At 26.4% G+C, this 15,707-nt stretch overlaps 1 protein-coding gene across 4 annotated transcripts in view; it reads right to left on the minus strand.

Moving 5' to 3' along the window:
- The window catches only part of LOC145849117 (rho guanine nucleotide exchange factor 11-like), a 57,314-nt gene extending 48,823 nt beyond the window's left edge, over window positions 1-8,491 (minus strand). For all 4 annotated transcript variants that reach the window (XM_082954208.1, XM_082954210.1, XM_082954206.1 and 1 more), the window contains exon 1: window positions 8,400-8,491. In XM_082954208.1, the coding sequence (XP_082810334.1) occupies window positions 8,400-8,476 (77 nt within the window). In that variant the 5' untranslated portion in view covers window positions 8,477-8,491. The remainder of the gene's footprint in view (window positions 1-8,399) is intronic.
- Between the last annotated feature and the right edge of the window lie 7,216 nt (window positions 8,492-15,707).

Raw genomic sequence — 15,707 nt, forward strand, 5'->3', positions numbered from 1 at the left:
CATAGATTTCTTCGCATATTGAACATTAAGCAGAATATATTCCATAAATTTTACAGTTTAATTTTAGTTTTATGTCTATGGTTCTGTTTTCAACTGTTTTTATGTAACTATTCTCATCTATCATGTTTTTATAATTGCTGTATTTTCCGCATAATGCATAATTTTTGCACTTTTTGATCTTATTAATAGGTACGTTGCTTCCTTTTTTGGCTATATAACTAAATGTATTCAGCAATTGACCTATACTTCTTGGTTTAGTGAAAGATGTTTTTGCAAGTAGGAAAAGTTTCTTTTCTTCATTCGTGAATTTTGTTAAATTCTTAAATTGAGATGACCAGTATATATTCTTAGACTTTAGAAATTTTAATTTATTTTAACTCTCACTGGAGTTATTCATCAACTTTTTCAAACTGGCTTTTGACTATTTTGGGATTAAAACTGGATCTTATGCACTTCTTTTCAAGTTTCAATAAACTTTCCTTAAAATCTTTTTCATTTCCATTTAAACTTTTCAGGCGTTTGATTTCTCCCGTTATGATTCTTTTGAAGACTTTTAGTGGATGGTATGATCGATCATTTAGAAAAATTGCGTTTTTGCAGTCTCCTTTATAAAACTTTTTGTCTTAAAAGATTTGATTTCACTATCTGTATTAAGTATATGTTCTACTTCTAGGAAAGGAATTACTCTATTATCTTTAGACATTATACTGGATGTTATTTTAAGTTTATGTTTTTCAAATGTGTCTTTTAAGTTTTTGTTGATCTCATTGGCAATTTCTTTGCTTTGTGAGATAAATATAATATCATCAATAAATCTTTTGATAAGAAATACTTTATTTGTATTTTGTACTCTTAACATGATGAAATGCAATGCAATGTTAGCAATTGCTACTGAATTGTTGTCCTCTGTAATTATACCTTTCTTTTGTTTTAAGTAACATTCTCTGAACTGTATGAAGTTATTGTGTATCGCCATCTTACATAGTTTGATATAAGATTTGATCATACTAGTATTGTAACTAGTGCAAATTGTTAGGGCTTCTTCTAAAGTATTTTCAATAAGGCTTACTTCAAGTGATGGATACAAGTTGACTACGTCAACAGTGTTAACTATGCAGCTTGTATCTTTGTTTAGTACTGAAAATATATTAATACTAATAATACTACTAAAATATCTATATTAAAAATATAAGATGTAACGTTATAAGGCGTTAAATCCTGGAGATCCTGATAAGCTAAGCTTATCGGAATGTATATCACAGATGTTCTTGTGCTAAAACTTTATTCCGACTAACGGCGTTTCACTGCTCTCAAATAAATTTAAGAACAGATCTACGGAGTCTATAAAATGTTAACACACATTAGAAAAAAAGCAGAAAAAAGCATGTATAATTATGTATAGTGTTTATCTAGGTAGTAACTATAAATGGACTTTATGGTTTAAAAACAAAGTTTGGGATAAAAGCGTAAAATTATAAAATTGTCTACAAAAAAAACAAATTTAATAAAAGTAGGCACCAACCTCAAAAAGCTCTAAGAATAGGCAAATTTTAAAAATGAAAATTAAATTGAGTTGTGCAGAAATGTTACGTCATAATAATTTTAACAAATTATTCAATAATTTATACAGCTTGAAAACATGAAGTATTAAACTTGCAAGAATATGTAAGTTTTGTGAAATAAATTAGTACATAAATAGACAGAGTTATTTAAAGTAGAATCGTCGGTTATGGGGACAGATATTCGATAAATCTTGCCGCTTATTCAGAAGTAGGTCTTTATCTTCTGCTGCAATTAGAGCTTTTTGAGGTTGGTGCCTACTTTTATTAAATTTGTTTTTTTTGTAGACAATTTTATAATTTTACGCTTTTATCCCAAACTTTGTTTTTAAACCATAAAGTCCATTTATAGTTACTACCTAGATAAACACTATACATAATTATACATGCTTTTTTCTGCTTTTTTTCTAATGTGTGTTAACATTTTATAGACTCCGTAGATCTGTTCTTAAATTTATTTGAGAGCAGTGAAACGCCGTTAGTCGGAATAAAGTTTTAGCACAAGAACATCTGTGATATATTAAAAATATAGTGCTTTGCTTGCTCCTAATAAAATAACTTACCATTTCTCAGAATCTAAAGAAAGCTGATGTTAAAAACATCAAATGTTTAAAGTTCAAATTTTGTACAACATTACAGATACTAGTAGTAATTCGTAGGTCTTGTTTGATTTATTTTAGGTACATATCTTTTTACTTGAAAACAAAAATATTTATATTACAAAATGTTTTAACAAATTTTTGTATGGATTTCAAACATCTAACACAGGGGTCGGCAAACTGCGGCCCACAAAAACGTTGGACTGTGGCCTGCGAAATAAAATTTTGCAGTCCACGAGCATGTAAATGTGGCTAGCTGAGCAAAAATATTTTTTTTAATTTTTTTTTTGGCAATTTGGTCTAATTTGATTAATTTCGTTATAAGTCCTTGTATGATATTTATAACAATTAAAATAGTTTACTGCCTTAACTTAAAAGACAGATTAGCATTCCACTAGAGTTTTTTTCACGGTTTCATAATAACTTTCTTCTTACAACAGCAAGATACTATCTTTAAAAAGAATGTAAAGAGTACTTGGATTTAGTAAGTTAGCTATATCACATCTATTAATAAACAAACTAAATGCAATTTTTTCCCATTTTGTTCAAAAGTAATGCACAGTAATTAACTAAAATTTCATTCTTTACAGTTAAGTTTTTTTTTACATGTTTTTTATACTTAAGTTACTTATAGATGTGTTATAACTAAAGGTAATATTTTAGTGTGCACAAAAACATATAAAATGACATAATAATAAGAAATAAGGTTTGTTTAAAATTTGTTTTGACACATTTTGATTTTTAAGAGTTTTCTTTGCACTTTAAATTAATTCCTATGCACACTAATGTATAAAGATGCTTATATTTTAAACCCCACTTAATTTAATACTTGAGTTTGATTAAACTTAGTTTATGCATAATTTTTTAACATTATTGTTTCTACATGTAACATCTAAATATGAATAGACACATTTAAAACAATATATCCGACATAAATTAAAATAGTTTTTGTTAGGTACACGTTTTCATTTTTCAAACAATGTTTTTTGGCAAATTTAGTAAATTTTTATGCGTTGCATACTAATATACACAGTTGCTGTTTTATGAAACTATCTATTTAACACAAACTAGATTTAGGGTAAATTTATTAAATTTGTACATTGGTAGTCAAAATAGTTCAGATTCAAGCAAATAAACAACTAAACATTTCCACACACTAGGACTATGACTATTTGAAGACTTAAAATCTCAGGCCAATTTAGTCATTTTTAAATTTTTTGCGTGACTTGCTTTTTGTAAAATAAAATATCAGACTAGTTTTTTTGGTCACTCAGGCTAGCTTTTTTGCTTTAAAGAGTGGCAAATTAAACTTATGATATGTGTTTTATTCAATTCAGTGTTTGTCTGAAATATATATATTAATATAATAAATAAATATATCTTTAATATATATTAAATGTTAAGTCTTGCAGTGGATACAGTTTGAAACATTAATTATATTAACTGTACATATATAGGTGTGAACAATCAGTGTTGCTAAAAAACTTAAACTCTGGAAAAGCTTAGAATTTGACAACTTATGCTTAAAAATCTAGAAAATCTTTAAATTTCTTAATTTTTGTAAAAATCTGGTATTTTAAACAATTTATACATGTTAAGTAATCAAGTAACGACTTGACACAAAACATCTGTCATATAAATACTATTTTATGAAAAAAAATACTTACTTAAAGTAGCTTAACAGTATCATTTTTATGTTGCTTTATTATTTTAGACAATGTTTATACCTTTAACTTAATTTTATACTAAAATAGAAGCAAAAAATTGTACCTTTGAAAACTTTATATTGGTGCATTGCACCTTTGCTTTTAAAATGTTATTACCTATTGTTGTGCTTTGCATTGGAACTAAACCTAGAAATTCTTCTAAAAGATCAAAATTAGTAAAAACACCTTTAAAAAAAAAATTCTCAGATGAACAATGTTTTTTGTATCAGTGCTTTCATCTTAACAGATTGATTTAAGTCCTAGTTTGATTGATGCGCCTTTATAATCCTCAGACGTTTCCTAAACACGACTTCTTGTTGTCATTGAAGAAATAAACAAAAATATTTTACTACAACCAACACAAATTCTTTAAAAAAGTTTTCAATTCTAAATATGATCTACATTTTCGTAATTACTTTTGCTACTTTATATCTTGCCTTAACATTTTTTCTGATCAGTACGCAGTTACTGAAGATAACTATGTGCTTTGTTGAAACTGACTAAAGTGATTTGTTTTTTTCGTCTCTTGCAATAACTTCTAATAAATTTTTTTAAATTCTTAGAGCTCTCATATTTCACATTTAATCATTTTAACTGCAATATTTTTATTGCAGATAAAGAACGAACTGTTTAAATGCCCAATAAAAATACTTTTTTAAAATTCATTAATGGCTTAACAATTGTTTATGCTTTTTTAAAAGTATTTAAGAAACTTAATTATCCATTCAAGCTGACTTATAATATTTTATTTTGTTATATATTCAATTTGCTAATAAAAAACTTCGTTATTTCTTTATTTTATGAACTTTATTTAAAACACAGTTGCCAAACAAACAGTCTACTTAAAAACTTTAAAAACTCCAACTAGGTTAAACCTGTTTAAGAACTTTTTTTAACTCAGATGTGTGTAAAACTTTTATTTCAAACACTTAGAATAAATCTTCGAATTCTCAGAATAGTTTTTATGACTGCAGTATAGTTTACTTATTGTAATTATTTTTCTTGTCTACTTACATATTGTGTACTTTTTTTAATTTAATGATGATATCTATTATTATTAAGCTTGATTAACAGCAAGTTTTTAGCTTTTTCAACTTTTAATAAATTTAGGCTGGTTTGATATAACTCAGACATTTTTGCTTTTAAATAGACAACCATGTAAATGAATAATTAATTACTAATAAGTAATTTTATTTAAGTATTCAAGCACTAATATGTTAAAATTTGTTTTAGCTTTTCTAGAATACAAATAGATATTAATTTTATTTAATTAACTAATTACTGAATTTTTTTTAAACGCAAAAACTTTATTAAAAATTAATATTTTTAAAAGTATGAAAAAGTGGCTCATGTTATAAAAAATGTATAAAGGTGACCCATAAATATTTTTGTAAACTTGGTTTTTATTGAGAGTTAGGTTGTAAGTATTATAAGAAACATTAAGTTTAACTTTTTAACTGTTTAAGAAAGTACATAGTTTATAAAGACTTAAGTGTATTAGTCAATGTAAATTTTATTCCAATAAATATTTATAATTTAAATAGGCATTATATTTGTAGCTAAAAGTCATTTAAAATAATAAAGATAATTAAGTAACACTTTCTCTAAAGTGACTAAACTTAAAACCAAAAGATTACTTAAATACTAAAATTTTAACTGCAGCGCGACAGGGTTTGAAAACTTAAAATTTGGCCCGCGAGCACCAACTGCCTGCCGACCCCGATCTAACATTTAGAATCAAATTAAACATAAAGTTGATTAAACATAAATTAAACATAAAATGTTTACAACTATGACCTTTATAAGGTTAAATCTACAAGCAGCATTGTAATAAAACAAAGATAAAAAGACACAAAAGTCAAGAAAAATTTTAGTTTATGTGATTAGATTCAAGAAAAAAAGTCAGTTTAAACTTTAATTATAAGACAGAATTTAAAAAACGGATCGAACTAAAAACTTAACTTGTGTAAACTTTTATTGGCTATTTACTATAATATTATTGCATTATATGGTTTTTTATAATTATAATTTGACGTGTTATTAATTAAATTTGTGATTTATAACCAAGAAAACATTAATGTTAAAGGAATTTACTTGCTATAAATAAAACTAGCTAAAATATTTAAAACTCCTATAAGTTAGTTCTGTCTTAATATAAATATTCAGAGTAACAAATAGACCGTTTGAATTACAGTACATCAAAAAATAATATTCGTTATAAAACAGGTTACAAAAATTAAAAATTCAGTAATGATTAATTTTTTTGTTCACTTTGAATTAAAAAGTTAACAATATAATTTGCCAATAATTAAGTATAGACTATGAAGAAACTTGAAAATTTTAAAAAAAGTATCCACTAAGTCAGTGCTTCTGAAATGGGGTTCCGCGGAACCCTAGGGTTCCGCGACGCCTCTCAGGGGTTCCGCAAAGCCTTTCGAAATTTAAGAAATAAATTTGAAAGAAAAAAAAAACATAAATCATAAAACTTCAAAAAAATGGAACACATTAAAGTTGTCATAAACCTATTTTATGCTGAGCAACCAGACGAGTCTACTGACGTAAGCGTCAAAGCCTTGTTACTCGTTTTTGTTAGATATTGTGGGCAGGAAGGATTCAACGAAGATATATTATTTTGTGGAGAATTACCCACAAAAACAACTTCTGTTGAAGTAATGAAATGTGTCGAAAATTATTTCATCAGCAAGGGTTTAGAGTTGAATAAATGTGTCGGCATTTGCACTGACGGTGCAGCGTCTATGACTGGGTCCAAAAATGGTGTAGTGAGGAAAATGAAGGATAAAGCAGTTGAAGCTAAATGGATACATTGTTTTTTACATAGAGAAAATTTGGCAACAAAACATCTTCCTTCTTGTTTACAAGAAGTTCTCTCAGCGTCGATTAAAACTGTTAATTTTATAAAGAAAAGTGACACAAAGGCCAGATGATTCAAAGAACTTTGTGAAAGTTTAGATGCTGACCATCTGCGACTTCTTTATCACAACAAAGTTTGCTGGCTGTCGAAGGGGCGGACACTGGTTCGTGTCGTTGAATTAAAGAAGCAGGTGTTCACCTTTCTTAAAGATGAAGGCTCAGAATTAGTGAAGTTATTTGAAGATGATGTTTTTTTGGCCAGACTAGCTTATTTCACCGATATTATCGAAGAATTGAACGCTTTGAACTTAAGCATGCAAGGGAAGCAAAATTCCATTTTTGTCATGACAGACAAGATTGAGGCGTTTAAAAATGGAATTAATTTTTGGAAGAAAAAGGTTGGCAATGGTAGTTTTGCGATGTTGCGAGGTTTGATGAGGCCCATGAAAAATGCATAGAATTCAACTTCTCTGACGAAATATACAACCACCTTGATCTTTTGTCTATAAAATTTAAACAATATTTTCCTGAAGATGTTTGCATCGGAAATTTATGGATTTTGATTCCTTTTATGTGTGATATTGCTTCAGAAGAAGTGAATCTTCCTACAGATACAGAAAACGGATTGCTGCAACTATCTTAAGATAGTAATTTAAAATAGAGTTTCAAAGGAAAGGAGCTTTTAGGTTTTTGGATATGTGCAATTTCAGAGTACCCCGTCTTAGCAAAGCCTGCAGTAAAATTTCTTTACCATTCACTACCACTTATCTTTGCGAGTCCAGCTTTTCGCATGTAACAAACATTAAAACGAAGCAAAGGGACTGTATGCTGACTCCAACCTTATCTGCCTGTCTCCGTCACAGTTTATCCAAAATCCAGCCGCGCATTGACATGCTTGTTGCTAAGAGACAAGTTCAAGTTTTGCACTAAATGTTTTTTATTTATTTTTCGTTAGGCATCTTACCCGTTTTTTAAAGTAATCTGTGAATTCGATTAGGTTCATGTTCATTTCGTTATTGTTTGTAGCTCTCATTTTGTTTTTGTTATGCAAGGAAATATTTTTATGACGTTGAGATTAATCATGTTTGTTTTAGTTTATTTATTATAGAATCATAAAAAACATATTGCCTCTGGCGCACTTTGAGTTTGACTTGACTTAATACTATTACAATTGGTATGATTTCTAACAATGATATAGTTTTGCAAAAAATTTCGTTTTTCACTGAAATTCTTTTGTTTTTTGCAGGAAATATTATATTAAACATTTTATGTAAAATTAAATTAGGGGTTCCGCGGAAAAGTTGAACTTTGGAAAAGGGTTCCGCTACTAAAAAAAGGTTCAGAAGCACTGCACTAAGTTATAACCTATCTAATAAATAATTTATGTAAAAAAGTATTACAATATTTGATATATAATAAAATTATAGTATTAACTATTTATAAATAATATTATAGTCAGTAACCATACATATATATAGATTATAAACGTTATACTACATAATCTTATAACTCAAAAATTGTGTTTAACACAAACACAATTTGAAGTTAAAAAATAAATTAAATAAACCAACCATTTAGTTCAATTTCAAACTACTTTTTAATACAAAGTTTGTAAAATAGTTCAAATCCTGATAATTTTTTTATAATTATTAATAAATATTTACCTGTGTTCTTTGTGTAATGAATCATTATGATGTTGTCTTTTTCTTGTCACATTCCACCAACTACTGTTTTGATCCATTATCAAAAATATTATAATACTGTAAAAAATAACCAAATTTTGTTTAGTCCAATTTTTACAACTAATACATTTCACAGCTACTAATTTTTTTGTTTACATTTAAGGCCATAGGGAGTGGGGGTCTAACACTTCTTTTTTAATTAATTTTTGCTTTTATATGAAAGCTTTAAGTACAAACTACAGGCCAGTTTTTTATAGAATTCAAAAACATCATTTAATTTTAGAGATATCTTATTTTTTGTAATAAGTTTTGATACAAACGTATGGACCGCAAATTTTTTTGGGTCAATTTTTTCGGAAATTTTAAAAATGATTAAAAATTTATCTTCTCCTTCATTTTTTAAGCAATCTTTTTCAAATTTTCAATTGAAATGTTTGTTATAATATAAGAAAAAAAGGTTACTTATGAATTTTAATAACTAAAACAAAATAAAAAATTTATGATGGAATTAAAAAAAAAAAAAAAATTATATTTAAAATTTTTTTAAGTTCAAAGTAACGTTTTAAAGAAAATTGCTTGAAAAATTAAGGAGGAGATAGATTTTAAATTGATAGTCTCTTTTTGCTGTTTTAGTTTTCCCTCCCCATAGGGAGCCTATTATGGGCCCGACTTTGACCTGTCATATCTCAAAAAATAATTCAATTTTTAAACTTTAATAATAAAATCTATCTCCTCCTACGTTTTTTGAGTTAACTACCTCAAATTTGCAGGAAATGTTCCTTGCAGTATTTAGAAAATTCTGTCGGAATGAATTCTAAAAAAATAAATAAATAAATTATATAAAAATTAAACAAAAAAAACAGTTTTTTTTTTGTTTTTTTATTATAAAATTTTTTTTTAATAATGTTTTTAAAATTCCTTCCGACAGAATTTTCTAAATACTGCAAGGAACATTTCCTGAAAATTTGAGGTAGTTATCTCAAAAAACGTAGGAGGAGATAGATTTTTAGTGATTTCTAGTTAATTGCTGTTTTAGTTTGCGCCTCCCATAAGGATCCTCTTGTTGCCTCCGACTTTGACCGGCTATATCTCAAAAATTATTTTGAATTTTTTAAATCTGTAAAAAGCATCTTGTAGCTTAGTAAAAACTAAATAAAATAAGATCAAAAACCAAAAAAGGGTGTTTACCCCCCCTATGCCCTTAAATATAAATAGTAGTGTAAATTATATAAGGATAAGAATTTGTCTGCCCGAAATTTTAACTGTTACCCCCAAGACAATCAGCCCTATCTTCAGCATACACACAAAAAAAACACATTAACATTTTTTGATCTTTATTTGTCTGTATTGAAAGGCTTCACTTTGCTGGCATTGGATCATACCAATTCGACCTAATTAGGACTCATCAGTTAGTCACAACCAAATTCTTGTGGTCTGATAATCAAATTGGTATGATCAAACCTTTTGTTAAACTTGAGCTTGTATGACTAACGGCATAGGTCCAGGCATCTGCTCTGCAGACTTTTGCCAATATTTTTGTTGATTGTATTTAATACAAGAATTTAATAACTAAAACTATGTACTAGTTTTGTTTTAAAGTAAATCTCAGTAAGTATACTAAAGTATTTTTTAAAATCAGTGTTAACAATTTAAAATCCGATTTAAATTTTTATATACAAATTTTATCCCCTATGGCAGGGGTTCCCAACCAGGGGAGCTCACACCCCTTGGGGGTGGGAAATGGCTTTTAATTTTTGTACGATAAATAAGGAGATTTTTACTCTCTGATAAAATTTATAAAGTAAAAAAGTACATTTTGTTATAAAAAAAAGTTAGCGCTAATTTTCTAAATAAATTAATTTTATTAATACGTCATACAGCAAAAACGTTTTTCTAGAAGTAACTTAATTTTACTAATTTCATATAATAGCTGTTAGTTTAGAATTTACATTTTATTAAGCTTAGTTGTGCAGAAAGTGCTGCTTAAAGGTTTAACATTAGTAAATTGTAAAATTCACTTAATACCTTTTACCTTGTTTTTAGCTTAAGTGAAACCAACTTTTATAGATCAGCAAATGTATTCAATGCATCAACTTTATTTCTATTCATTCCTTTTTTGAACTAAAACCATTTACCTTTTTTAATCTACTTTTTTCTATTTGTGTTGTAAGCATACAAACTTTTTTTGTATTTGCTTTTATACATATCTTTTGACAATTTAAGACTAAATATCTTTTAACTTTTAAAAATCTTAACTCAGACTTTTATTAGTTTGAAACCTCCTAGCTGCTAACAGTTTTGAAAATAATACATTACATAAGCTTAACTTTTAACAGCTGATTTTTATTTTCAAGTACATATATTCATTACAAAATGTATAAAAAGCTTAGTTTTAATTTTAAGCCTAATATTTTTTACTTTTCTAGTGCTTTATAGTTTATTTTGTTTTTAAATTTTCAAGTTTTTTATTTTTGTTAATATAGTACACTATCATAAAAATTAAAATCCAAATTGTTAATTAATAAAATCAATGATTATTAATAAATAATTATAGCATATAGTGTTAGGGGTGCGAGATCAAATTTAGAGACTTTAGGGGTGCGGGGCATCAAAAAGGTTGGGAAACACTGCCCTATGGCCTATAACGTCCAGATTTTTAGGGCATATATATTATTAAAAGCATGTTTGCTTGAACAGCCAAACTTAGAGCAACTACATTTCTGGTAAGTATGTCTTTATAGGAGAATGATAATCATTTACTATATTAGAGTTAAACTAAGTGCAGCAGCGGCATTATATTTATAATAGATCAATATAAAAAATTAAAATATCAAATGCAGTTTAAATGCTTTTTGAAAGCTCATTCTTATCTTTAACTGCTTTAAAAAATATTTAACAATCAAACAAATAAAACTGCTGCAATTTTCTGAACTGGACATTAACTAAGTATAATAAAGAGTTAAATAACTAAATAATAGTACTTAAGTTAGTAAATAATTCTTAAGCAAATACAATACTACGATGTAGTTTTCATTGTTTGATAAACACAAAATTTTTTAACTTAAAGACAAACACTTTTTTACAATTCATTTAAATTCAGTAGGAATTTTTAGATATATGCTACTTAATTACTATTGTATAAAACTAAAGAGTTATAACTACTATTGTATAAAACTAAAGAATTCTAACTACTATTACTAAATTAGTAAAAGTAGTAGAAAAAAAAAAATTTTAACATAACTAAATAAGCAAACTGAACTGATCATTTTTCAAGCAAATTAAAATAAAATATATACTATAAAAGCATTTAAAATTAAAACAGAAAACTATATTTCAAAAGAGAACTTGATAGAATGTTGATTTAATATTAATTTTATTAATTTTTGTTAATCATTTTTGTTAAAGACTTTCTTTCTTGTATGAAATAAAAATATCATCTTTGTTATTTATACCAATTTACCTTTAACAGGACAGCTACTGGCCTTTTTGCAAATTTATTCCAGGATTTCTGATTTTCTTCCTGATTTTCAAAGTACATGTTGCATCATTTTCACTTTCAGTATAAAACTAAATTTTAGGTAAAAAATTGTTTAGTAATATAAAAAAAGTAAACACTTATACTAATTAAACATTTTTTTACCTAAAATTCATTTTTATAATAAAAGTGAACAAGAAAACTTGCACTTTTAAAATCAAGGGAAATCAAGAAAACATGGAAAAAATTAATATTATTATATTTGTACTACAAACAAGAATATTTCAAATTGCACTTTTTGTTCTATACTCAGAAAACTAAAATATAGAAGAACATATTATAAGTTTTACAAAATTGACCTTGAATCTCAAGTTGACAAACTTTTCAAATTTAGCTCAAAAATACATAGACTATTTAAAAAACAAGTTGAGTTAAAACCAAAGTTTTACAAAAAAATAGTTATTATACTAGAAGTAGGTAAAAAAATTTAGTAGTATATTTTGAAGGTAAACAAAATAGTATGTAAGTTAAACATAAAACAATTAGAACAAGTCATTATACTTCAAGCTTTAATAAGGTATAAAAATGTGCTTTTTACCAGTAAGTTACTACAATTCTAGATAATTTTGTTTAAGATTTAAAATGTTGATTTATTAATAATTTACAAATATTTACCTATTAAAGTTAATTGCTGCAAAGAAGAGATTTTGAACACAGTCTTCATAAAAAATTTTGAAGGTAAATATTTTAAACTTTACTTTGGCTTAGGAAGTTGGTGAACTTTTGGACTTAGCAACTAACATATAAATAGCAACCTACCCCATCAAGCCACACATATTATTATACAAATCAAACTAAAAAAAAAAATGTGAATGCTCACAACTAAGGTCAATGGATTGGTGTGGAGAAAGACCTTTCGGTCATCAAGCTGCACACCATTTAATTATAACTGATACTTTGAGCTAACTTTAAAACAATAATGAAAATACAAAAACAAAAAACTTAAAAAATAACCATATATACACTAACATTTTTTTTGTTTAAAAATTGTAAGTACTCTTTTTTAACCCATTGCTGCCAATATTGACCATGGAAACCATAGTCTACCATGGGCTCCACACTGTCTCCTCCCTTAGATTTCAATTTTTATGATCATGTACATTCATATTTTTCTTGTTGCCCTCTCTACAAAAGCAACCACAAAAAATGCAACATATATCTCAAAGTTGAATAAGAGAGGAGAGTTAGTAATGTCAGTATTCATAAAATATTTAGTAATGTCATAAAACTGTAAGAGCATTAAAAAATGTATTTTAAAATAGTGTCTTTAAATTTCTAGTATATGTGTTTGTGGGTTAAAGAAAATTAGAGAAAAAAAAATCTTGTTTAACTGTTTTATAGAGTTGTAACAATTCAGTTTAAATCAATAAATCTAGGACTAATAATTGATTGAATTTGTTTAAGCTACTTAAAATAAAATCACTCCTAACACTAAACAGCTAAATTTTGAAACTAAAATAATAAAAATTAACAAATATACTGAAAAACTTAAATAATAATAAAAGTATTAAATTTGAGTTAAATAAAATGCTTGTAACCTAAGTCTAATTTATAACAATTAAGATTAAGTAACCAGAATATCAAAAAAAATATCAAGTTTATACACTTAAATTTAGAATCTTTATCTTTTGAAACAAATAAACACTTAATATCTATTATTGTTTATTGCACAGAAAAAAAACCCTCAAAAGGTTTGGTCTGAGGACCTGGTGTACAAAAAACTTTTCAGTTATCGAGTCATACACCAGAACAGTTTAACTCATGCCTAGGACAAAATCTAGTAAACAAAAAACTACAAAATAGAATTAAAAAAGAAAATAATACATCTACTTGTTTAATCACACTGTCAATGAGGACAAAACAACACTAACAAATTTTATACACAAGAAACAAATTCAAAAATATATAAAACAAATAAAATAATAAAATCAACCTATACCAATCCAGCTCTACTTACACCCAGTTTATGAGACCAACTGCAATCAGCTCAAAAAGTTTATCATCATTCATTAAAATTGCAACAATAGTTTTAGTACTGTTTATATGGTCAAGCATACAAAGAATTTTTTATTTCGCCCACTTCTAAAAACTAATCAATCTACTGCACAAATTACTGAAATTCTTTTTTAAGAATAAATACGTATATGGTAATGGTAAGACTAAAGTTTTTTGTATATTGGTAGGGTGTGAGTTTCGATCATACAGTCTATAACTTTTCAATCTTTTGTCGTTAAAACCCTATATGCATTCACACAACCTGTGAATCACAGGTAAATGAAGGATAGTTTTTATTTTATTGTTTTAAGCAAAAAAATCAGTTTAATTGTGTATAAGTTTATTAAACACGAAAAAGAAATACTCAAAAATATAAACTAAGGACCTGGTCTACAAAAAGACCTTTCAATCACACGAGTCATACTTTTCTTTTTGCATTTACTGTATTGAACGAGAATATTCATTCTAAAATATTTAAAAAAATTGGAAAGTAAACCTTAAGCACAGTCTATTTTGCATATTTGCTGAGTCATCAGATTTCTTAAAACCTTTTATTAATTTTCTTTTAATGTATACCCTTATCCCTAACCCACCTTACATGAACTTATTGAAACCTAATTTTATTACTAAAAATATAAAAAAATATGAAAAAAAAAACTTTTTATTTTGCTGACTCAGCTTATATGAGTAAATATTTTAGTCACGACTCCCGACTGAGCTTTTATTTTAAAAGCCGGAATTTTTTTTTTTTCTTAACTCAACATCTTTGACACAGAAATATATTGCTATTTTGTGATTTCAAAGAACTCTTTATGTTGCTTTTAATAGTTTTATTATAATTCTAAAATAATTAATGACGATTCAAAATATAAATTTAATCGTTTGTTAAGAAAAGATCCTAGCGAAACAAGTTAACTAGAATATATAATAATAAATGTAAATTTATTTAAGGGTTAATTAGGTCGGTTCTGAAGTCAGTAGATCTAGGGGCTTCTGATTAGCCAAAACTTGACTACTGTTTAGTTAAAGTTACTTATCTTTGGTTTATTTGTAGTATGTTTATTAAAATTATAGTTAGAGGTAATAGTTTATATTTAAGGTTTTGCGTGAAATTGATTAAGAAAAGAGGTTCAAATGCTATTAACTTATTACTTTAATTACCGGGTCTAAATATAGTTAAACGTTTTTGCTTTTTTTTTTGTTTCAAATCACAAAGTTCAAGTAAAAGGTCTAACTATTTTTTTTAATTAGCTTGACTTAATAAATTTTATTGTTTAGTGTTCTGTTTTATTACAAACTTAATAGTTTTTGGGTAGTGCCTTATTTTAGTTTTTTTAGCTTTGATCTTTAATTAAGGTCTTTTTGAAAAGTAAAAAAAATATTTTTAAGAATTTCTAAAATAACTCAGCAAGTAAGACATTTTTAATAATTATGTTAGTTTTTTTTAAATACTTTTTGAAAACCTCTCTTAAAACGTGAGGCTATTTTAAAATCTGTGTTTATTGTTTTATCTAAATTATTGTCATATAAAATGGGTATTTGAACAGCTTTTTTCCGGTGCATAACTTATTTAAAAAATATAACAAAACACGTTTCATTTTTGTCCTTTAAAATTATTTGAGATCTTTTGTAGTAAGTCTTATCAAAAATTATTATATACTAAATTAAACTGAATTGAAATTAAAACAAGAATATACTGTAGTTTAAAGTTTAAAATATAGAATGACGCAATAATCGAATGCAAAAACTAACTAAATGCT

Source organism: Thalia democratica, chromosome 1 (assembly GCF_965202585.1).
Source record: "Thalia democratica chromosome 1, ktThaDemo2.hap1.1, whole genome shotgun sequence".
In the NCBI taxonomy this organism is placed as follows: Eukaryota; Metazoa; Chordata; class Thaliacea; order Salpida; family Salpidae; genus Thalia; species Thalia democratica.